General features: G+C 43.3%; 1 protein-coding gene across 1 annotated transcript; it reads left to right on the forward strand.

The window, feature by feature from the left end:
- The first annotated feature begins 5,803 nt into the window (after positions 1–5,803).
- zcchc2 (zinc finger, CCHC domain containing 2) lies at positions 5,804–22,643 on the forward strand. Its single transcript, XM_084139152.1, has 13 exons — positions 5,804–6,653; positions 9,877–9,991; positions 10,517–10,587; positions 16,872–16,943; positions 17,440–17,528; positions 18,137–18,252; positions 18,877–18,966; positions 19,147–19,201; positions 19,295–19,460; positions 19,587–19,716; positions 19,826–19,933; positions 20,149–21,522; positions 21,876–22,643. The coding sequence occupies exons 1-13, from the start codon at positions 5,862–5,864 to the stop codon at positions 21,923–21,925; spliced, it is 3,228 nt and encodes a 1,075-aa protein (XP_083995278.1). The 5' UTR covers positions 5,804–5,861; the 3' UTR covers positions 21,926–22,643.
- Positions 22,644–24,200: the final 1,557 nt, after the last annotated feature.

Raw genomic sequence — 24,200 nt, forward strand, 5'->3', positions numbered from 1 at the left:
ATACCAATTGATCACATTTTGGCTGAAATGTGTAAGTTACCTAGTAGTGTTTGATAATGCATTTATTCAAGACAAGTGTAGGTCTACACAGTGTTTGGTGTAATCTACTGTAGCAGACTACAGGGCCTAGTGGATTGTAATGAAATACTGCCACCTGTTGACAAAGATAAGAAAACTCATGCATAATAATACAACCCAATTTATTTACATTAATTATATCTAGTTATAGTATCTGAAAACTATATTGTGTGCAATATTGTGTGAATATATTTCAGTGAATTGCACGTTTAACAGTTTCATGAAACATATAGAAAATAATATATAATTAAATAAAATGTTATAGAATAGAATAATAATGTATTGTGACAGCACTGAAACATTTATTTAAAAAAATATGTTGTTGGCTTTCATGAGAGAATATAACTTGGGTGCAATGAGGTAGGGTGTACCATTGTCACGACCCGGTGCCCGGTTGGATGAAGTTAGGACCCAGCAGCATCTACTGAAAGATGGGAGGAGTGGCGCAGTGGTCTAAGGCACTGCATCTCAGTGCTTGAGGCGTCACTACAGACCCCCTGGTTCAATTCCAGGCTATATCACAACCGGCCGTGATTGGGAGTCCCATAGGGCGGCGCACAATTGGCCCAGCGTCGTCCGGTTTAGCCTTCATTGTAAATACAAATGTGTTCTTAACAGATTTGCCTAATTAAATAAAGGTAAAATAATCTTGGCAGCACGATCGCTGATTTTTGTTTTTCAAAATAAGAGTCCCCCCTGCAAAGACACGCTAGACAGGGAATTTAATTTAATTTTGGCACTTTCTAAATAAATTCTGGTATAAATAATACAATATATATATGTTTAAGTATATCAAATTATCCATTTACTTTTTTCTAAGGTGATTGCAACCACCTCTGAAAAAATGTAAAAAATATATTGTATTATTTATACCAGAATTTGTTTAGAAAGTTTACACCAATACTGGTATGTTGAAAGCTATCGTGTAGGGTATATTTAAATAAATATACTTTTAATAAAATACAAATATATGTAATTGGAATAACTCAATTGAGTCTGCAAAACGTAAATTGGTCTCTTGTGCTGGGCAACGGGTTTAATACAATGTGCTGGTGACTCATTACTCCACCCACTCCATTCACTGCAATACAATGTACATGGAATTACATATTGGCTTATAGAGAAAAAAGTATTCTATGTGCTGAGGTAAAAGTGGGGTTGGGAATACTCCGTTGTAGGGTCTATATATGGTGTTATTACTTGGGGGCAGTGGCGGCTCCTGAAAAAATTCTCAGGGGGGGCAATTTTTCTGATGATTTAGGTGACCTACACACATTTTAAAAAAGATATGTCCAGCAACAACATGAAGACAGGGGCAGCATATAAGTCAATACCAGAAGCATTTATTGACTGATCTCAAAAGTGTTGGCTTACCAGGGTTGGTGGAGCCCTCAGTTTCATCTTTGCCTCGCAAAGCTAACTCAAACACTCCGCAAAACTTCACACACTGGATTAGCCGGCTGAGGATGTGGCGGTTCTTGCTAATGTCGTAGTAAATATATTTGTTATAGTGAATATGGAATATGATATGTTGAGTAAAATGTTGTGCTAAGATCTATTTAGGTCAGGAGCTGGTTATAAGTTCTGTTCCTATCCAATAACAATGGACAAAAGGGTCCTATCTTGTCAGCCTTGTCAGCAGGTGGCCAAGGACAACACCCACGCCATAGGCCTCTCAGTTCTTCCAACTCACGAGTTCTTGCTCTGAGGACACACACACACACACACACAAACACACACACACACACACACACACACACATCATCACTGTTAAACACACACACACACACACACACACACACATCATCACTGTTAAACACACACACACACACACACACACAAAAATCCCCTCTCTTAGGCTGAACATTTGAAGACAGAGAACCCGACTCAGAGCCAATGCAACAGTGACAGTAGCCTGGAGGGGACCTCGCCCAACTCATCAGGACCAATCAGAAGATCAGAACTACTAGATTCAACCTACTTCATTTATTGCATAAAATGTCTGCACACAATGTTTCGGGGCTCTCTTCAGATAATAATAATAATAATAATAATAATAATATGCCATTTAGCAGACGCTTTTATCCAAAGCGACTTACAGTCATGCGTGCATACATTTTTGTGTATGGGTGGTCCCGGGGATCGAACCCACTACCTTGGCGTTACAAGCGCAGTGCTCTACCAGCTGAGCTACAGAAAGTGGATACTCATGGATGCGCATCGCAATTGTAAAATGTCAACACAATTGGAGACACCACGTCATTTTTGGAGACATGTTATTGACAGTAAACTATTGTAGATGCGACTGCTAACTAAATAAAACATTTTAGCTGGCTAGCTAATCATCTTAGCTAAATGTGGGGCAAACAATTCAGTTATTTACCGTTAATTTGAGGGATTGGGGTGAAAGAAATCGAGTTACATAGTGATACTTTACGATATACTGTATTGACAATATCGCAATATTTTAGCGCTAGTTGGCTGTACCTGCACCAAAACACCATTATTGTTCCTTCATAGCTTGTTCTCAATCTTTTCACATTGGGAGCCAATTTGTTTTCAGCACTTTTATTTCCATGACTGATCAAAACTCGTTCTCATGGCTTTCTGATCCCTCTGCAACAGACATATGGTGCGCAATAAAATCACAGTATCGAATCGCAATACGTATAGAATCATGAGACTCGCAATGCATATATCTTATCGTGAGGTTCCTGGCAATTCCCAGCCCAAGTTCATTTGCCACAACAAATCTCTTCGCTAGCAAACGCGATGTCTTCTCCAAAACGGCAATGTGTCTCCAGCAATGTTTACTTTTTTGACGTTCTATGGCATCTCCACTTTCCAAGCATATATGACCACATGTAATATTTTGGTAAGTGATGCAAATAGTGAACTATGTAGGGCCAGGATGTAAAATATATGTAGCTGCAGCAATTTCTCTTATCTGATATGGTAAGTAATGGGGCTTAATGTATAGCTCCCTAAGAGTTTGACGAACGGGTCCGTGCACGCGATTCCGGATATCTTTACCTCTGAATAAACTGCCTTTATTATACCATATCCACCCTGTCCAAAGTCTCTACTTGGTCTCAGTTCTCCAGTAAACTTGTGATTATCAACACTAACCTCATCGTTGTGGCGGCGGACAGCTAGCCTGTATCCCTCATCCAGTTGAGTGGCAATGTCTTTTTTCGTTCGTACCAATTTTTGGAAAATCCTCGGGTGTAGGACTTTCCGCCTTTAGTAGAAACCTGTTGAATTATTAAATTTGGTCTGGGAGGTCCAAATTGTTTCGTTGCCAATTTATCTTAATTTGTTCGCCGACAAAAAGGAACTTCTTTCAAAGACACAATCGAGTTGCACTGAACGCTATAGCCATCTTGATAGTAGTACGTTAATTGATTGATGAGGCTACCCGCTCTTTTCTTAGTTACGTTCATGGTTACGTTACGTATGACGAAAGCGCGTAAGTGCAAGCCCTCAGACACCCATAGAGATTGTATTGAAAGCTCTGAAATTTGAAAAAAATAGATTTTACATGGGAGTCTATGACAGACTTCTGGGCGATTTTCAACCTGACTGAAATCGCCCCAAAAGGGGGGGGAGCCATTTGAAGCACGACTTTAGCCTGATTGGATTGGACATTTAGTGGCAGTGTGGCACTGTGGCAGATCAGACGTCTAGATTACAACACTGATAACTACTGTTGCCGTGATATAATTGATTAGAAAAAAAATCCCTTCCTTTTCCTGTTTGGCAGTGCGTCGCCCATATCGCCCTATTGAACACACCGCCCCTGCTTGGGGGACTGAGGTCTAAATAGCCAGCAGCACTTTTTACTCCACCCATTCCATTGGTCCCATAGTGTATTCCATTGGTCCCATAGTGTATTCCATTGGTCCCATAGTGTATTCCATTGGTCCCATAGTGTATTCCATTGGTCCCATAGTGTATTCCATTGGTCCCATAGTTTATTCCATTGGTCCCATAGTGTATTCCATTGGTCCCATAGTGTATTGCGTTGGGACCAATGGTGTGGATGGAGTAGAAAGTGCTGCTGGGTATTTAGACCTCAGTCCCCCAAGTAATAACACCACAGAGACTCTACTAAGTATTCTGATCCCCACTTTCACCTCAGCACATAGAATAGTTCTCTACAGCCCAATGTTGTGAACATAACAATCTGAACATTGTATTTTCAATAGTTGTCTTAAATATGTTTTTAGAAGCATATTTGTAAGTTTCCATTAAGTCATTCTTGCATTTGCTTATAAGCACAATAAAAACATTGATTAAAATGAAATATCTTTTGAATTACACTGAACAAAAATCTAAAATGCAATATGTAAAGTTCTGGTTCCATTTTCATGAGCTGAAATAAAAGAACCCAGAAATGTTCCATACGCACAAAAAACGTATTTTGCTGAAATGTTTTGCACAAATTTGTTTACATCCCTGTTAGTGAGCATTTTATCCTTTGTTAAGATAATCCATCCACTTGACAGGTGTGGCATATCAAGAAGCAAAGCTCAGGAGTATTTCTGTCTGTAATAAAGCCTTTTTGTAGGGAAAAACTCATTCTGATTGGCTGGGTTTGGCTCCCTAGTGGGTCGGCCTGGCTCCAAGTGGGTGGGCCTATGACGTCCCATGCCCACCGTGTGGCAGCAGTGTGTAGGAGTGAGGTTCCAAGGTGTGAGAATGTGCAGAAGGGCATGAGACAAAGGAATGTGTAGCATTGGGGAAAGTAATGGTATGTGCTAATTGTAGGGGTGCCCATGGGGCTGGGGATCAGAAATGTCCCATGCGAGAGAGGCAGGTTGAGGTTTCCAGGGTAAGAGTAGTGAATAAGTTGTCATATGCTGAGGCAGTGAGGAAAGTAGAGGAAGATGGGTCAAGGGGGAGGAGTGGTGAGAGTAGTAGATATGTACCAGTACAGACAGATAGGCCAACAAGTGATGTATGTTTCCGTAAGATTGGATTATTAGCATTTATAGCAATGGTTATTAATTGTACTGCAGGGATGGAGCGTAAGTCTAAGAAAATTGAGGTTGTGGTGGCAACTGCAGAGAGGTATTTGGGTGTGCGAGACTTGACATCAGAAGAGTAACGGGGAGTGTTAAGTGGTAATGTTCCATCATTTCAGGTTGAGGGCATGAGGTAGGAATGAGTATATTTAAATAGTGGAGTAGGGTGGTGTTAATTATTAATACTATTTTTGAATTTGTGAGTGCAGTGTTAGATGGTAGGGTATTTATTTTATTTTCCAAGCAAAATATAAGGGAGTTGTACTCCAGTCTAGTAGGTGGCGGTAATGCATCAAATTGGATGCCAACCGCCATTAAACCTCATCGAAGAAGAAGTCCCATTCCCACCCATGGCTGTGCCCCTGCTCAGTCATGTGAAATCCATAGAATAGGGCCTAATGAATTTATTTCAATTGACTGATTTCCTTATATGAACTGTAACTCAGCAAAATATTTGAAATTGTTGCGTGTATATTTTTGTTCAGTATAATGATCCACATTGCAATGTTTAGAAATACGGGCCTTTAATTTGGAGGATTTATTACCATACAAATTGACGTAATCGTTTGTGCTGCTGGCAGAATAGTCTTGAAAATGAGTTACTGAGCTAGCTATAATCTCAGTAATTTCCGTCGAATATCACATAAAATCAACTCCGCTGCAGTGTACGGATGTGAACTGAACGAGTATGGTGTAAAGTTCCGATACATTTGAATGAATTGATCATCGCTAACAAGTCCTGCCGGAGAGTTGATCATGCTGAAAATGAAGCTGCCCATTCGAATAGCAGAAGGAGACCATACCGTCGAAGACGAGCAGGAAAATACCGATTGCAACAGTTACAGTATTGATTCGGTTCCATACTGTGGCGTGAGCCACCGGTTCAAACGTTCAACGAGGGAGTCATATCGCCTGTCGCAAATTGACAAGAAGGCTGTGTTTGAGTGGTTCGGCTTGCACCTCAGCCCAGCAAAGCGGATAGAGTTTATGTACGGACTACTTCATATGTGTCAACCACTTGAGATTCGCTTTTTGGGATCCTGTCTTGAGGACCTTGCACGGAAAGATGTCCACGTCCTCCGGGACTTTGAGATAACGGCAAACTGTCAAACCGATTTGGCCCTCCTTAAGGACGTTGCCGAGCCTGTTGTGCGTTCCAAACTACTTGTCTACCTGTCACTTTTGCGATCTGGAAACAGAGAATGTGCGGACACACTGTATCGTGCTTTGAGAAATATAGATCCAGCGCTGTACTTAAATAGTTATCATGGCGTTCCATTATCTCCACGTGGTGCGAACACTCAGAATGTACCTGATCAACATTGCCCTTGCGAGGTTGGAATGGATTCTGGAAGTGTGGTGCATCCCAGCGCGACTCCACTGGAGGCAGAGTCGGGTTCCTTGGAGCACTTGGCGCTGCTTTTCTCCATGGCCTCGCTGCACCCTGCGTTCCCTTTTTACCAGAGGGATACTGTCAGACACCAGTTGGACAATGTGGAACGGGCCATAGAGGAGATCATGGATAGCCACAAACGCACGAGTGTCCAGGTAAACACCACTTGACAGTGGCATGTTTATAGTGACCGCCATTGTAAACAAACTCGTAGTATTTGGGACCGCGGGAGGAAGGGCTTTCTTGTCTTGTGATTAGAGTTGATAGTCTCGGGGTTAGGGCGGATTCCCGTGATTGACTGAAGTGAATTTAAGGTGGCTTCCTCATCTTACCTCCTCTCCTTAGTTTACCTCCTTAGCTACCCACTCCTTATTGTCACAGACTTGATTGAACTGGGCAGGTGAAAGGATCTAACTCCTCTGATTGGCTTCCACCACATTTACTATCCAATGTCATTAGATCATTACAGGTGAGGAAACGAGAAGAAAGCCAGTGAATTCACTACTGGACTATTGAGATGCACCCTCCGGGGGCCCCAATAAAACTTTCTGGACAGTTACTTTGACAATAATTAACTATATGTATTATAAAACAAAGACCACCCCTTTTTCTAAAATATTACTGGCCACCTTAGCCATAGGAATGAACAGATTACTTTTTAATCAAAGTCTATATAGAATCAACTATTCTCCATTTCAGTCATCTTAGTTTAGATGGCACAATGTAGCAATTTATTTCTGCTAAAGTGGGGCCAAATAATTGATGTAGGAATAGACTGTAATAGCATGTACTGTGAATAGGCTTGTGGGGTAAGTAAAGAGGTTCAAACATTTCATGCCAAGTAGTAATTCAAAGCACTGTTTCATTTCCAAGAACAGTCTTGAATGCATGGCCATATGACTACAGTCGTGGTCAAACGTTTTGAGAATGACACAAGTATTGGTCTTCACAAAGTTCGCTGCTTCAGTGTTATGAGATATTTTTGTCAGATGTTACTATGGTATACTGAAGTATAATTACAAGCATTCCATAAGTGTCAAAGGCTTTTATTGACAATTACATTAAGTTTATGCAAAGAGTCAATATTTGCAGTGTTGACCCTTCTTTTTCAAGACCTCTGCAATCCGCCGTGGCGGATTAACTTCTGGGTCACATCCTGACTGATGGCAGCCATTCTTGCATAATCAATGCTTGGAGTTTGTCAGAATTTGTGGGTTTTTGTTTGTCCACCCGCCTCTTGAGGATCGACCACAAGTTCTCAATGGGATTAAGGTCTGGGGAGTTTCCTGGCCATGGACCCAAAATGTTGATGTTTTGTTCCCAGAGCCACTTAGTTATCACTTTTGCCTTATGGCAAGGTGCTCCATCATGCTGGAAAAGGCATTGGTCATCACCAAACTGTTCTTGGATGGTTGGGAGAAGTTGCTCTCGGAGGATGTGTTGGTACCATTCTTTATTCATGGCTGTGTTCTTAGGCAAAATTGTGAGTGAGCCACTCCCTTGGCTGAGAAGCAACCCTACAGATAAATGGTCTCAGGATGCTTTACTGTTGGCATGACACAGGACTGATGGTAGCGCTCACCTTGTCTTTTCCGGACAAGGTGTTTTCCAGATGCCCCAAACAATCGGACAGGGGATTCATCAGAGAAAATGACTTTACCCCAGTCCTCAGCAGTCCAATCCCTGTACCTTTTGCAGAATATCAGTCTGTCCCTGATGTTTTTCCTGGAGAGTGGCTTCTTTGCTGCCGTTCTTGACACCAGGCCATCCTCCAAAAGTCTTCGCCTCACTGTACGTGCAGATGCACACACACCTGCCTGCTGCCATTCCTGAGCAAGCTCTGCACTGGTGGTGCCCCGATCCCGCAGCTGAATCAACTTTAGGAGACAGTCCTGGCGCTTGCTGGACTTTCTTGGGCGCCCTGACGCCTTCTTCACAACAATTGAACCTCTCCTTAAAGTGCTTGATGATCCGATAAATGGTTGATTTAGGTGCAATCTTACTAGCAGCAATATCCTTGCCTGTGAAGCCCTTTTTGTGCAAGGCAATGATGACGGCACGTGTTTCCTTGCAAGTAACCATGGTTAACAGAGGAAGAACAATGATTTCAAGCACCACCCTCCTTTTAAAGCTTCCAGTCTGTTATTCTAACTCAATCAGCATGACAGAGTGATCTCCAGCCTTGTCCTCGTCAACACTCTCACCTGTGTTAACGAGAGAATCACTGACATGATGGCAGCTGGTCCTTTTGTGGCAGGGATGAAATGCAGTGGAAATGTTATTCTTTTGGGATTAAGTTCATTTTCATGGCAAAGAGGGACTTTGCAATTCATCTGATCACTCTTCATCAGATTTTTCACTTTAAAATGTATACCAAACAAACACCATTTGATTTTAAACCATACAACTCTATGCACAAGGACTACTTTTAACCATTTCCACTGGACATTTTACAAAAACACATTTACAGAAATAACTGTGCAGATGCAAATTTTGGTAACAGAATTACGGTAAACTATCCCAGTTTTATTCTGTTACCGAACTTTGTATCTGCACAGTTCTTTCTGTAAATGTGTTTTTGTATGTTCAGTGGAAATGGTTAAACGTAGTTGTATGGTTTGTTAAACTTTGAAATCAATGGTGTTTGTTTGGTATACATTTTAAAGTGAAAAATCTGACAGTGTAATTCCGTTACCATGGAATTGCCCCCTGTGCACCAGGAGAATAGAGAGAGAGCTTATCTGGCTTTAGCAGACATGCTGGCCATGGCTACTGTGTCTTCTGTCATCTTGTCCACAGCAGCTAGCTAGCCTATAGGAATGGGAACACCCGGCATTCTTGTTTATGATTGCATTGTGATCTAACTTTGCATTGTGTTGGAGAAACCTCTTTCTCTCCCTATCTCTCTTTCTCTCTCTCACCCTCCCTCTCTTTCTCTCATCCAGTGAAAAAGCCAAGAGTTTTAATGAGACAGACATCCTCTTGCTCATCTGTCTGTCTGACTGCTCTCTTAAAGGGGCATTCTGTAATGCTGTCTTGGCTGGCTCTCAGCATAAAGACTTGTCTCATTCAGACAGTTAGTTTGCCTACACATCCCTGTGGATTGGCAGTATTTCTAATCCATATGGAGCTGACTTATGAATAGAAATTAAACTGAAAATAAGAAGAAAAAAAAGTATTTCTCAAAGCATGCGGAGAGAAGGAAATTAGTATTGGTTCCAGTTGTTCAGTGCTGTAAGGGGGCAGTTGTTTGGTGGGACTATGATTGAAAGGTATTTCACTGTACTTGTGCATGTGACATTAAAACTTGAAACTTGATTGGGGGAGAAAGCACAATTACATACTAAACCATCCATCTCTTCACTTTCCTGGTTGCAGCAGAAGCAGCACGCCCTTCGAAGGGAGGACCTCAGCCCCAGGAGCACTGACATGGGTCAGTCGGGCTGCTGTATTCCCAATCAGCTCCCCAACAGGAGATCATCCCAGAGAGAAGGTAGTCTCAATCCTGTTTGTCATTGTGTCCTCTGAGGTCTCTCATTCCCATGTTGAGAGGATTGTTCAAAACAAGATGTATTTGAGCCTAGTGCATTTGAGGTGAAACAAGAGACCCAAACAAATGGTCAGATATGATACAATAGACAGGATATATTTTAAATTATCTGTATTTTTAACAGTAATCAAAATTACATTGAGATGAACACAGTGGCGTACTGCAGGTTTTTGGAAAACAGTTAACTTCCTGTAATTCTACACATTCTGCCATGGGGCAAAGAGAAAAATGTGCAAAATGTTCCTGTTTTAAAGCAAATCTCCTGCAATTCTACACATTTTTGCCATGGGGCATAAAATATTGCATAAACAATCTGAAGCTCAGGTTAAAATAGTTGCTGTTTTATAGCTAACTCATGCTATTCTACACATTTTGCCATGAGGCTAAGGAAACCATTTTCATTTTCAAAGCTAATGTCCTGCAATGAATTGCTCAAAAAAATAACCCTGGTCTTCTTTCTTCCTGCAGCAGTTCACATTGACAAGATTGTGCTAAAGAGGATATCTTGGAACCGAGTAAACAGTGAATACAGTATTGAGGTATGTATGTTCATGTTTGGACTCTGTGCCTTGGTATGTTATTTTTTTGTATTGTTTATTCTGATATTCCTGTGTATTTTATTTCTCATACATTTTGAGGCATACCCCCTGAAGGATCTAGGTATACTTTATTTGTATTAGGCCTATATATCGTGGGCCACCAGATTACTTCGTGCTCCCTCCCATTCAGATGATGGCACTGACAAAACGTTTGTCCTGAGCTTCAGATTGTTCATGCAATATAGTATTTTTTTTTGTATAATTTTTTCTCTGTAAATCATGCAATGTTCTCTTACAACATCTGAACAGGCAGAGATCTAAGACTTTGCCTGGCCCTTAATCAACAGTCAGTGCTGTATGGCCAGGCATCATTGTGACAGGCAGGACTGTGCTGAGGAGTCGGTGAGGGGGAGGAGGAGAGCAAGACATAGAGAGCCAGGCTAAATAGGACAGCAGGAAGGATTGCGCCCCCCTATTCACATGCTGTCCTCCGTTGCATGAGAACACAATCTGGTGGAAATATGTCCTAGATCGTTTGCGACTTCAAAACATCTGCCGTGACTGTTTTTACAAGCCTGCGGCGGCATCATATCAGCCTATAAAAACGTAAAGTCTTCAATTTAGACTAGAGGGTTGAAGGACTTGAGGTTAGCTCCAATATTTTACAACACTGAGATCATGAGAGGGGTCATCTTGACTGCCTTCGATCAGACAGCCGTAGTAGTAACAAAATAGACTAATATATCTGACCAAGGTTGTCCTTATCTGTGGACTAGTCATGTAGCTTGTTGAGTAGTTAGACCAAACTACCAACACATTCTAACACTAAACGGTTAAAATCAGATCTGCGTTATGTGGATAGCAAAATAGGCTATATTGAGGAGACTTCTGAATAACACCAGTTAAAGGAATAGTCCACACAAAAACTATATTTTGGTATTTGTTTCATTAGTCCATTGTTGACATGGTCCCAAAATTTTTTGCATGTCACCAATCAAGTTTTCAAGATATAAACTCAGCAAAAAAAGAAACATCCTCTCACTGTCAATTGCGTTTATTTTCAGCAAACTTAATGTGTAAATATTTGTACATAACAAGATTCAACAACTGAGACGTAAATTGAACAAGTTCCACAGACATGTGACTAACAGAAATTGAATAATGTGTCCCTGAACAAAGGGGGGGTCAAAATCAAAAGTAACAGTCAGTATCTGGTGTGGCCACCAGCTGCATTAAGTACTGCAGTGCATCTCCTCCTCATGGACTGCACCAGATTTGCCAGTTCTTGCTGTGAGATGTTACCCCACTCTTCCACCAAGGCACCTGCAAGTTCCCAGACATTTCTGGGGAGAATGGCCCTAGCCCTCACCCTCCGATCCAACAGGTCCCAGACGTGCTCAATGGGATTGAGATCCGGGCTCTTCGCTGGCCATGGCAGAACACTGACATTCCTGTCTTGCAGGAAATCACGCACAGAACGAGCAGTATGGCTGGTGGCATTGTCATGCTGGAGGGTTATGTCAGGATGAGCCTGCAGGAAGGGTACCACATGAGGGAGGAGGATGTTTTTCCTGTAACGACCGCGTTGAGATTGCCTGCAATGACAACAAGCTCAGTCAGATGATGCTGTGACACACCGCCCCAGACCATGACGGACCCTCCACCTCCAAATCGATCCCGCTCCAGAGTACAGGCCTCGGTGTAACGCTCATTCCTTCGAAGATAAACGCGAATCCGACCATCACCCCTGGTGAGACAAAACCGCGACTCATCAGTGAAGAGCACTTTTTGCCAGTCCTGTCAGGTCCAGCGATGGTGGGTTTGTACCCATAGGCGACGTTGTTGCCGGTGATGTCTGGTGAGGACCTGCCTTACAACAGGGCTACAAGCCCTCAGTCCAGCCTCTCTCAGCCTATTGCGGACAGTCTGAGCACTGATGGAAGGATTGTGCGTTCCTGGTGTAACTCGGGCAGTTGTTGTTGCCATCCTGTACCTGTACCTGTGATGTTCGGATGTACCGATCCTGTGCAGTTGTTGTTACACGTGGTCTGCCACTGCGTGGACGATCAGCTGTCCGTCCTGTCTCCCTGTAGCGCTGTCTTAGGCGTCTCACAGTACGGACATTGCAATTTATTGCCCTGTCCACATCTGTAGTCCTCATGCCTCCTTGCAGCATGCCTAAGGCATGTTCACGCAGATGAGCAGGGACCCTGGGCATCTTTCTTTTGGTGTTTTTCAGAGTCAGTAGAAAGGCCCATTTTAGTGTCCTAAGTTTTCATATCTGTGACCTTAATTGCCTACCGTCTGTAAGCTGTTAGTGTCTTAACGACCGTTCCACAGGTGCATGTTCATTAATTGATAATGGTTAATTGAACAAGCATGGGAAACAGTGTTTAAACCCTTTACCATGAAGATCTGTGAAGTTATTTGAATTTTTACGAATTATCTTTGAAAGACAAGGTCCTGAAAAAGGGAAGTTTATTTTTTTGCTTAGTCTGCTCTACAGAGACCGTGGTCCTGAGTGTGCACACTAGTGTGACTGTGTGGAGGTGTGTGTGTCACTGATATGAATGTCTAGGCCTTGACCCAATACCGTCATCATCTAGCCCATCTATGTGGATGGGCTGAATGAAGTGAGGGATTTTTATAGAGGATTTCCCTTGGTCTATGGGAGAGAGATCTCTCAGACGAGAGGTTTGTGTCCAACAGGGCATAGATAGAACCTCACTTTCCAGTTTTTTTGGGTGGTAGAGAAGTAGAAGGGTTTAATATGTTATTGAACCCTACTGTCTTATAGCCTACTTGAAAAGGATGCACTAATATAGCAGTTAAGAGGCACTGTACAACCTGTGTTAGAAATCAACTGGCACATTCTTGGCTGAAATGTGGAGGGGGACAGTGATAAAATGTTACCAGCCAGTGCTACAAACAAACAAACAAACGAACGAGAGTGAGAGAGAGAGAGGGGTGGCTTGCTGGGCAGTGCCATCTGCTCTGCTGGGCATGGTATATGAGTGGGGGTATTAATATGTTAAAGAGAAGAGAACATCATCTTCAGCACAGGAGGCACTCTGTCTACTCTAGGCCTGTTGTGGATAACAACACAGCTAAGAGTAGCCTGTACAACTAAGGCAGGCCTGTGCTGAACTCTACAGAGTTTGGTGTAAAACAATGCTGTGAGAGGAAGCCTAGGCTTAGGCTATTTACTGGCTGAATTGTTTCACATTCATTCAGTGTTATTCACGTTTCTACCAAGGCGATAGTAATTACATCCTAGGTTACTTATTTGTTCTAAACTGAATAATAAAAGGGTTGGTTGTCTTGTCGCCCTGATCAGAGAGGACTTACTGGGTTTAAAACACTCATTCATCACCGGTTTGTGAGCTCACTGTTTTCCTTATCTCTCCTTTTGTGAAGACCAGACATACAGTGGCTTGCAAAAGTATTCACCCCCCACCCCCCCAAGGCAAAATTAAAATGGATTTTTTTTGGGGGGGGGGGTTGTATCATTTCATTTACACAACATGCCTACCACTTTGAAGATGCTAAATATTTTTTGGGGTGAAACAAACAAGAAATAAGACATAAAAACAGGGAATTTGAGCATGCATAACTATTCACCCCCCCAAAGTCAATACTTTGTAGAGCCACCTTTTGCAGAAATTACAGCTGCAAGTCTCTTGGGGTATGTCTCTATAAGCTTTGCACATCTAGCCACTGGGATTTTTGCCCATTCTTCAAGGCAAAACTGTTCCAGCTCCTTCAAGTTGGATGGGTTCCGCTGGTGTACAGCAATCTTTAAGTCATACCACAGATTCTCAATTGGATTGGGGTCTGGGCTTTGACTAGGCCATTCCAATACATTTAAATGTTTCCCCTTAAACCACTCGAGTGTTGCTTTAGCAGTATGCTTAGGGTCATTGTCCTGCTTGAAGGTGAACCTCCATCCCAGTCTCAAATCTCTGGAAGACTGAAACAGGTTTCCCTCAAGAATTTCCCTGTATTTAGCGCCATCCATCATTCCTTCAATTCTGACCAGTTTCCCAGTCCCTGCCAATAAAAAACATCCCCACAGCATGATGTTGCCACCACCATGCTTCACTGTGGGGATGGTGTTCTCAGGTGATGAGAGGTGTTGGGTTTGCGCCAGACATAGCGTTTTCCTTGATGGCCAAAAAGCTCAATTTTAGTCTCATCTGACTAGAGTACCTTCTTCCATATGTTTGGGGAGTCTCCCACATGCCTTTTGGCGAACACCAAACGTGTTTGCTTATTTTTTTCTTTAAGGAATGGCTTTTTTCTGGCCATTCTTCCGTAAAGCCCAGCTCTGTGGAGTGTACGGCTTAAAGTGGTCCTATGGACAGATACTCCAATCTCCGCTATGGAGCATTGCAGCTCCTTCAGGGTTATCATTGGTGTCTTTGTTGCCTCTCTAATTATTTTTTTATAATGGATTTAATGGTGCTCTGTGGGATGTTCAAAGTTTCTGATATTTTTTTATAACCCAACCCTGATCTGTACTTCTCCACAACTTTGTCCCTGACCTGTTTGGAGAGCTCCTAGGTCTTCATGGTGCCCCTTGCTTAGTGGTGTTGCAGACTGGGGCCTTTCAGAACAGGTGTGTATATATACTGAGATCATGTGACAGATGATGTGACACTTAGATTGCACACAGGTGGACTTTATTTAACTAATTATGTGACTTCTGAAGGTAATTGGTTGCACCAGATCTTATTTAGGGGCTTCATAGCAAAGGGGGTGTATACATATGCACGCACCACTTTTCTGTTATTTATTTTTTAGAATTTTTTGAAACAAGTTATTTTTTTCATTCCACTTCACCAATTTTGACTATTTTGTGTATGTCCATTACATGAAATCCAAATAAAAATCAATTTAAATTACAGGTTGTAATGCAACAAAATAGGAAAAACGCCAAGGGGGATGAATACTTTTGCAAGGCACTGTACTAGACAAGCACTACTTCCTGTGACCAGCTTGAACTGGGCCTACAAATCAGACATTAGTATTCAGAGGCTAAGACTGGAAGCTGCTCAAGTGTTGAAAGCAGTTTACGAGATGTAGACAAACACATCTACACCCTGTGTAAAATGAATAATTTTTGATAATTTACTCGTCGGCTGAGGATGTTGCCCAAGCATTCCTCAATCCCCTGTACTCCCTGTACACTCCTCTATCAGGGAGTAAATTACTCCCATAACCATTACTTGCTTTGTTCTGGCTTGTTAAGTTGTAATTTGAACTTGACAAAGAGCAACAGATTTGTGATATCACATTTAAAGCTGATGAGTGCCTTTGCATTCACCTTTGTCAGATCAGGGATCAAGATGAAGATGGAATAGGGTGCCATTTGGGACTCCTCTCAGCCATTTGCACTGTTTCCCCTATAATATTTTCAGCAGCGGTGGCAAAGTTTGCTAGGGGGGTCCGGGAGCACCAAAACATTTTAGAGGCCCTCGTCTTTTTTTTATTTATAACTAATTACCTGTAATTATACACATTTTGCCCTGGGGCGAAAAATAATAATAATCACATTTTAAAGATGCACTTTGCAGAAATCGCTCCGCAATTTCCTGGTTGCTAAAATTCAAACAATCAAGTATAGTGTAGGGAATCATTGTACCATCTAAACCGCTGTGAAATATATTTTCCATCACCGAAAATATTGTTACTCTGTGATGGGTTTGGCCGGTGAAGGCCGTCATTGTAAATAAGAATTTGTTCTTAACTGACTTGCCTAGTTAAATGAAGGTAAAATGTTTTTTTTTTTTGTTTTTTTTTTTTTAAATGAACAGGGTAGAGTAGAGACTGCCAGGCTGTGAAATAGCTGTTTTTAAATTGACACAATACCTGTTAGCAAAGGTGTCAGCTAGAGATTACGTGCAGGAGCTTGCAGGAATTTGTAGTTTTGCATGATGTCTACTTTGATGCTAATTAGCATTTTCGAATCTGAGAGTAGATCGAGCTGAAAAAAAGTCACCTTGTCCTAGAGAGATTTACACGGTTATCAAAACGTCACTCCAGGGTAAGCCTACACGAAACACGGCCATTACTTTAAGTGTTTCTAAAATACACAATGGGAAAAATGAATGGTGGAGAAACGATTGGAGCCATTTCCCTGTTTGACCGCTAGGTTTTATGGGTATTATGACTCATACTGTGGTACTCTATTGCATCATGCTGTCGAAAGCGATGTATCTGATGTGTGTTTGGTAAAGCATACTTATGATGTGATGTCGTCTCCCTCTCCTCCCCTCTTCTAGGTCCAGTGGTCTGACTCAACATGGACCACAGTGACCAAGACTCACCATGAGCTGGACGACTTCCTTTCCAAGGTACAATGAAAAACACATATTCCCATCAATAGATTATAGGCCTAGAATATACTGGATTTAATGTCAGGTGAAATTAAGTCACTATCTGTACGGAGAGGTCTCTACATTTTACATTTACATTTTAGTCATTTAGCAGACGCTCTTATCCAGAGCGACTTACAGTTAGTGAGTGCATACATTTTTCTACTGGCCCCCCGTGGGAATCGAACCCACAACCCTGGCGTTGCAAGCGCCATGCTCTACCAATTGAGCTACAGGAGGCTCTAGATGTTGTCTTATAAAGGTCAACCCAGATGCAGGGTTTACTTTCCAAATGTTTTCATGTGTTTTCTAGTCACTGAATGCTGATAGGACTAATGCTAATACTGTGACATACTGTATTCAAATGTATTTCTTCATCTAGCTTAATGTATACCCCTAAATGTTGTATGAATATATGTATGTCTATGATAACCGCTCATATGATTCCCTGAACCCCATACAGCTTCCATGTGAGAGGTCCACTGAGCCCTTTGAGAAGGGACTGGTGAGGTTACTGGCCCAGGGAGACCAGTATGAGCCCAGGGACCTGGAGAGGACGCTACAGTGAGTTTCGCTCTTTGTTTGATCATTCAGCTCAGAGCAGCACAAAGCATGATGGGAAATCTCAATAGTTTTTATCATGTCAATAAAAAAATCAATTAAATATATACAGTATATACTTGAAGGTCAAGCACTTTCCTGTTAACTTTTTTACATCTTTCTTTACTCTCAAGCCTCAATATTGTGGAGAAAGTAGAGTAGACTACCCTCTAGTTATTGTTACCAACGCTGCCATAAGCTCCAGTGTTGTCAGTTATGGTTATGGTGAAGAACCTCAGGCTTCACATATGTCAGAACCATAGAACCCAGGCATTGATATCTAGGACAATGGTGATGATGTCATTACCAGAGGGATTCGCTGGCCATCCTTTACAGATATGGATGGGATCACTTTTTCCACTCCCTCTCTTCCACTCCCATTCAAGCCCCACCAGCACTTTGTGACTTCCCACTCGAAGTGTACCATAACCGTACCTTGCTATTTGATGTACTAGTATACAACCAGTGATCTGACACATGACATTACAATTTCCAAGTCACCTTCTCTCTTTCTCTTTCCCGCTGTATAATTTACATCTTTAACTCCCCCTCATCTCTCTCCACTGTGACAGGGAGATGCTTCTGTCAGCCCCAGCAGCCTTCAGGCAGAGAGGAGAGGTCTGCAGGTTCCTCCTCCCCCACTGCAGCCACTGTAAGTGTCTGTGCCCCTGGCTCAGCCTTCAGGGAGGTGAGATATCATATGCTCCACTGACCTGTACAGGAATGCATGTCTACATGAACCATCCACCTGATTTATTAGGGATACCTAGGAACTCAGAGCACAATTACCCCTCTCTCTTCTATAATAATTTGTATGTGGATTGATGTGGTCAGTTCCACATGACTAATCATAACAATTAATGACTTCTCAGTCATCCTCTCCATATTTTTCACGGCCTTTGATAACAACGCCCTGAGCCCAGTTTCAATAGTGCTCCCAGAGGACAGGTAAATCCTCCAGAAATAAAACACACACTTCTTGGTGGCAAGCTAAGATAAATAAACCCAGCTTCACAGTGAACAGCTCTCAGCATAGCTGCAGGGCCAGGAGGCTGTTTTACCACATTCAACCCCAGCCATTATCAATTGACTTACTGAAATAATTATTGACAATGTTTCCTCCCACCTCTGACCATTCAAGGGAATACATTGCTGGTTGGTTTCACACAGCTGCATCAAATTGACCACAGAAATTCATAAACCAATAATTACTTTTTTGGTTAGTGCCGTGGAAAAGCTGTAATGTTATGTAGGCTGGAGGTCTCTTGTCGCCCATTCCCTAATATCTCACCATCCGGGCTCTCCTACCCAGATAATACAGTACCTCCAGGAAAGACCTGGAAGGCACCCGAGCACTTTAAAGAAGACTGCACCGAGCCATCCAGTCAGGACCAAGGTGTGTGTGCTATTGTTTCTATTGTCTTTATGCTAAATAAACCATTACTCTGCCTGTCTGTCATTCTATGTGGGGTTGAAATGACACAGTGTGTGTAAATGGCTATTTCATACAGACAGATATTTGTTGCCGGTAGTTGAAGTTCACTAGTACTTCTCTCTCGTCATTCTCCTCACCCTGACATAGGGGCTCACCCCCTAGGGCATCAGACGACGTGCAGCAGCAAGAGCCTAGCACAGAGGTAAGAGCACTATCTGTTCAGTCCAAGACATGTGACCTTGTGGCTGATGCACTGATGGGTTATACTAAGAGGATCCCTCCCTTCTATTTACAGCACACTGCTGACAAAGAGCAGCCAGAGGCCTGCTGTTCACTCAGAGCACAACGGAGTGGTGGAGAGGAGGAGGGAACCAGGCATCCTGTCCTGTAGGCTAGACCCACATCAGGTCAGTCACACTGGCCTCCCCTTTCTCTCCCTGGCCTGGCCACTAGAGATACTGGTAGGGTGGCGGTGGAGGACTGTCAAAGTGCTGTATACTGCTGACTGGCATTTGTTATTTTTTGTTTGATTCAATAATACTCCTTTGCATCTGTTTAGGGTGTTAAATGACCTCCTCTCTCTTCAGAACGCAGATGAGAAATGGGCTTTCACTCCAGAAAGGATGAGTAGAAGAAGACTTGATGGAAGGAGAAGTGAGGGGGCTAAAGGCTACATTATCAGACCACAGTCAACACACATGACCAGACAGGGTGTCAGTAAGAGTAAGTAACCAGTGGGTGTGGCAATAGCCTATCCTATTTGTTTTCCAACTTAACAATGAACATTATAACAACATGTATGTTGTGCATTCCTTTACCACTGTAGAGCCGGTCCAGGACAGGTATGGAGACACGTGGTCCAATAGCTCCAGTACTCCCTCCAGTTCCCAGCACGAGGCACATGAGAGCCTGGAGGATCTGGAGGACAAGAGAGGTGAGTGGCCCCTCTAAACCCTGTCTGTCCCCCTCTCTTTCCTGTTGGGAACTCATGGGGATTAATCCTAGTCTAAATAGCACTTTCAATGGAGATTCTCCATTTAGTCAAGGACAAGAACTTAACTGGGTCTGGGAAACCGGCCCATGACGTCTGAGTCTTTAGTGCTGTTCAACCTCAAGATGTCTTTTAATGATAGCTTCTCTCTCCCCCAGACACTGCTGAGAGTTACTCAGACCACTCTGTCCAGGAGAAGAGGGCGAGTGATCACAGCAGGGGGGAGGTTGTAGCTACTGTACCCCCTATAGTCCCTGTCCCCCACAAGGAAGAGCCATCGTACACTGGCAGTCCCCTGAGTGTACATCCTCTACCAATGACGGTCCAGAATGGGCCAACCATGCCAGACGGGATGGTCACAGTCCCTCCACAGCCGGGGAACGGTTCACCAGCAGAGGGGGCAATGACTGGGACCACCCCCATGGTTCCTCAGGAGTCCATCTCAAGCCAAGCTCCCCTGGGAGACCCTGAGAGACAGAGGCATGTGTCTGTGTCTGCCTCCCTGAGCTCACCTCAGCCAACCAATGCAAGCTTCAGCATTCACCCCATGCCCCAGCATTATAGGACCCCCACCAGCCCAGAGAGTAGAAGCACTAACCCCCAGCACCAGCCCCCCATTAGCGCCATCAGTGTCATCCCTCTGACCTTCCACATGTCCCCCCTGATGCCAGCATACACCAGCACTGACCCAGCCTCCACCGCCACCCTACCCCTAACAGCCTCTCTCCCTGACTCTAGCACCGGGCCCCAAGCCCTGGCTGCGCCCACCAGCCTACCCACCCCTACCACCGTGACACCCTCCTCAGGGGCCACTGTCACCCCAGCTGCCATCAGACAGGTTCAGGCCACTCTGCCCCCAGCCGTCCCCACTCACACCCCCGGCACCGTTGCCAGCCCAGCCCTGACCCTCACCCACAGCACGGCCCAGGGAGATGGCACCTCTTCCTGCAGCAGCTCTGGGGTGGCAGCAGGGCAGACCCAGCAAAAGCCGCAGCCCCAGCAAAAGGCCCACCCTCCACAGCAACAGCAGATGAGCTGCAACACCTGCGGTTGCCGTGGCAGCTGTGGTAGTAGCCACTCTGCTGCCCCCAACCCCAACTTCTACTTCCCTTCCCAGCTGGGGCACCAGGTCTTCAGCGCCACCCACTTCCCTCTCTTCCACCTCCCGTCCATGTGCAGCACTGGATACCCCAGCCACCGCAGCCAGGTCCAACGCCAGAGCAACGGCACCACCCAGCTACCCTTCTACCCCCCTCCACCTCACACGGCCAACCCCACCTTTACGCCACCGCAATACAACAGTGGACCACTGCTCCACACCACCCACTCCCACTCTGACCACATGCTGGCCACCCAGCCTGGATACAACCTGCAGCAGATGGCAGCTGCTCCCTTCAACCGCTTCTACACGCCCATGTTCTCCTCGGTGGGCATGAAGAAGAGCAGTGCCAACGTCTCTTGCTATAACTGTGGGCTAAGCGGGCATTATGCCCAGGACTGCAAACAACCCTCCATGGATGCTGGGCAGCAAGGTAATACTGGCCAGGCTAGTGGCAGAGAGAGAAGGTGAAGTCTCGTACAGTGAGAGCAGAGAAAATAAGGGATTCCTCTTCCTTAGTTTCAGCGTAGGAAGGCAAAGCTTTATTTGGTAACCTGTTTTTTTCACTGTCCAACATTTTTATGTCCGAAGCTGGATTGTCTGAATGAGCTAAAGAGCTCTATTAAACACCCAGGCCAAGTGTTAAAACATATTTTGATAGGACTGACTCTGAATCTGAAAGACTAGCATAGACTATGGACATCACATTTCTTTAGGTTACTTGTTGACTGGTTTGGCACGCAACACTGACGCACTCCTCTGTGTGTGTGCGCGTGTGTGTTTCAGGTGGCTTTCGGCTGAAGTACACGGGCCCCCACTCCTTTGAAGCAGACTAAACTGACTGACATGAGAGGGGACCAAGACAATGCTTTGTTTATCTCACTTACTACAGTAAAGATTCCAGAAACCCATTGTTTTCAAGGGTTGAGGTTTTCACCAATTGTATTACCTTGCAAATATCCTGACTTGTTTCTCAGCAAAGGATGGAATCCTGTATAATTCTCAGACTTTTCAGAGGACGGTGGTATTTTGCACTGGAGACAAGTACGAGACAGGCTCACGTTTCCAGACTAGTCTCTTACTTTAAAGAAAGAAAACCGCGTCTTTAAATGGTGTGGTGGTAAACTTACATTTAATAAGGATTAATGGATTGAGTGAAGGTTTTTCTATTCAAATTTCAATGCAGGTCTTTTTAGTACATTTCAATTCTTCCAGAATCTGCCTTTGGTTCAAGTCATTATACGTTAGACTAAGGAGCCTATATCACTTAAAGCATTTTATGTTTTCAAGTCTCTGTTCTCCCTGTCAGTGCCTCACAGAGAAAAGATGGAGAGGGTTTTACAATTTAGTCATTTAGCAGACGCTCTTATCCAGAGCGACAAACAGTAATGAGTGCGTACAGTTTCATACTTTTTTGTATTATCTCACAGGTGTTCAAAGGCAAGATACGGTTTCAAAGCAGCTAGTAGTTAAACCTACCAGCTAATTTTCATTTTATTTATTTATTTGAGAACAAAATGCACTACCGGTCAAAAGTTTTAGAACACCTACTCATTCAAGGGTTTTTCTTTATTTTTACTATTTTCTACATTGTAGAATAAAAGTGAAGACATCAAAACTATGAAATAACACATGGAATCATAGTAACTAAAAAAGTGTTAAACAAATCAAAATATATTTTATATTTCAGATTCTTCAAATAGCCACCTCTTGGCATTCTCTCAACCAGCTTCACCTGGAATGCTTTTCCAACAGTCTTGAAGGAGTTCCCACATATGCTGAGCACTTGTTGGCTGCTTTTCCTTCACTCTGCGGTCCGACTCATCACAAACCATCTCAATTGGGTTGAGGTCGGGGGATTGTGGAGGCCAGGTCATCTGATGCAGCACTCCATCACTCTACTTCTTGGTCAAATATCCCTAACACAGCCTGGAGGTGTATTGGGTCATTGTCCTGTTGAAAAACAAATGATAGTCCCACTAAGCCCAAACCAGATAGGATGGCGTATCACTGCAGAATGCTGTGGTAGCCCTGCTGGTTAAGTGTGCCTTGAATTCTAAATAAATCACAGACAGTGTCACCAGCAAAGCACCCCTACACCATAACACCACCTCCTCCATGCTTTATGGTGGGTAATACACATGCAAAGATCATCCGTTCACCCACAGTTTCTCACAAAGACACAGCAGTTGGAACCAAAAATCTCAAATTTGGACTACAGATCAAAGGACACATTTCCACCGGTTTAATGTCCATTGCTCATGTTTCTTGGGACTAAGCAAGTTTCTTCTTATTGGTGTCCTTTGGTAGTGCTTTCTTTGCAGCAATTCGACCATGAAGGCCTGATTCACACAGTCCCCTCTGAACAGTTGATGTTGATGTGTCTGTTACTTGAACTCTGTGAAGCATTTATTTGGGCTGCAACTTCTGAGGCTGGTAACTCTAATGACCTTAACCTTTGCAGCAGAGGTAACTCTGGGTCTTCCATTCCTGTGGCGGTCCTCATGAGAGCCAGTTTCATCATAGCGCTTGATGGTTTTTGCGACTGCACTTGAAGAAACGTTCAAAGTTCTTGAAATGTTCCGTATTGACTGACCTTCATGTCTTAGTGATGATTGACTGTTGTTTCCCTTGAGTTGTTCTTTCCATAATATGGACTTGGTCTTTTACCAAATAGGGCTATCTTCTGTATACCACCCCTACCTTGTCACAACACAACTGATTGGCTCAAATGCATTAAGGAGAAAAGAAATTCCACAAATTAACTTTTAACAAGGCACACCTGTTAATTGAAATGCATTCCAGGTGACTACCTCATGAAGCTGATTGAGAGAATGCCAAGAGTGTGCAAAGCTGTCATCAAGGCAAAGGGTAGCTATTTGAAGAATCTCATATGTTTTGATTTGTTTAACACTTTCTTGGTTACTACATGATTCCATATGTGTTATTTCATGGTTTTGATGTCTTCACTATTATTCTACAATGTAGAAAACCCTTGAATGAATGAGTAGGTGTTCTAAAACCTTTGACCGGTAGTGTATGAACTTCACACGCTCTTATTTTTTTGGGGATTGTGATAAAGCAGAGAGAAGATGCATGGTTTATAAGATA

The sequence above is a fragment of the Coregonus lavaretus genome (genome assembly GCF_964263955.1).
Source record: "Coregonus lavaretus genome assembly, chromosome: 23".
NCBI classification, from domain to species: Eukaryota; Metazoa; Chordata; class Actinopteri; order Salmoniformes; family Salmonidae; genus Coregonus; species Coregonus lavaretus.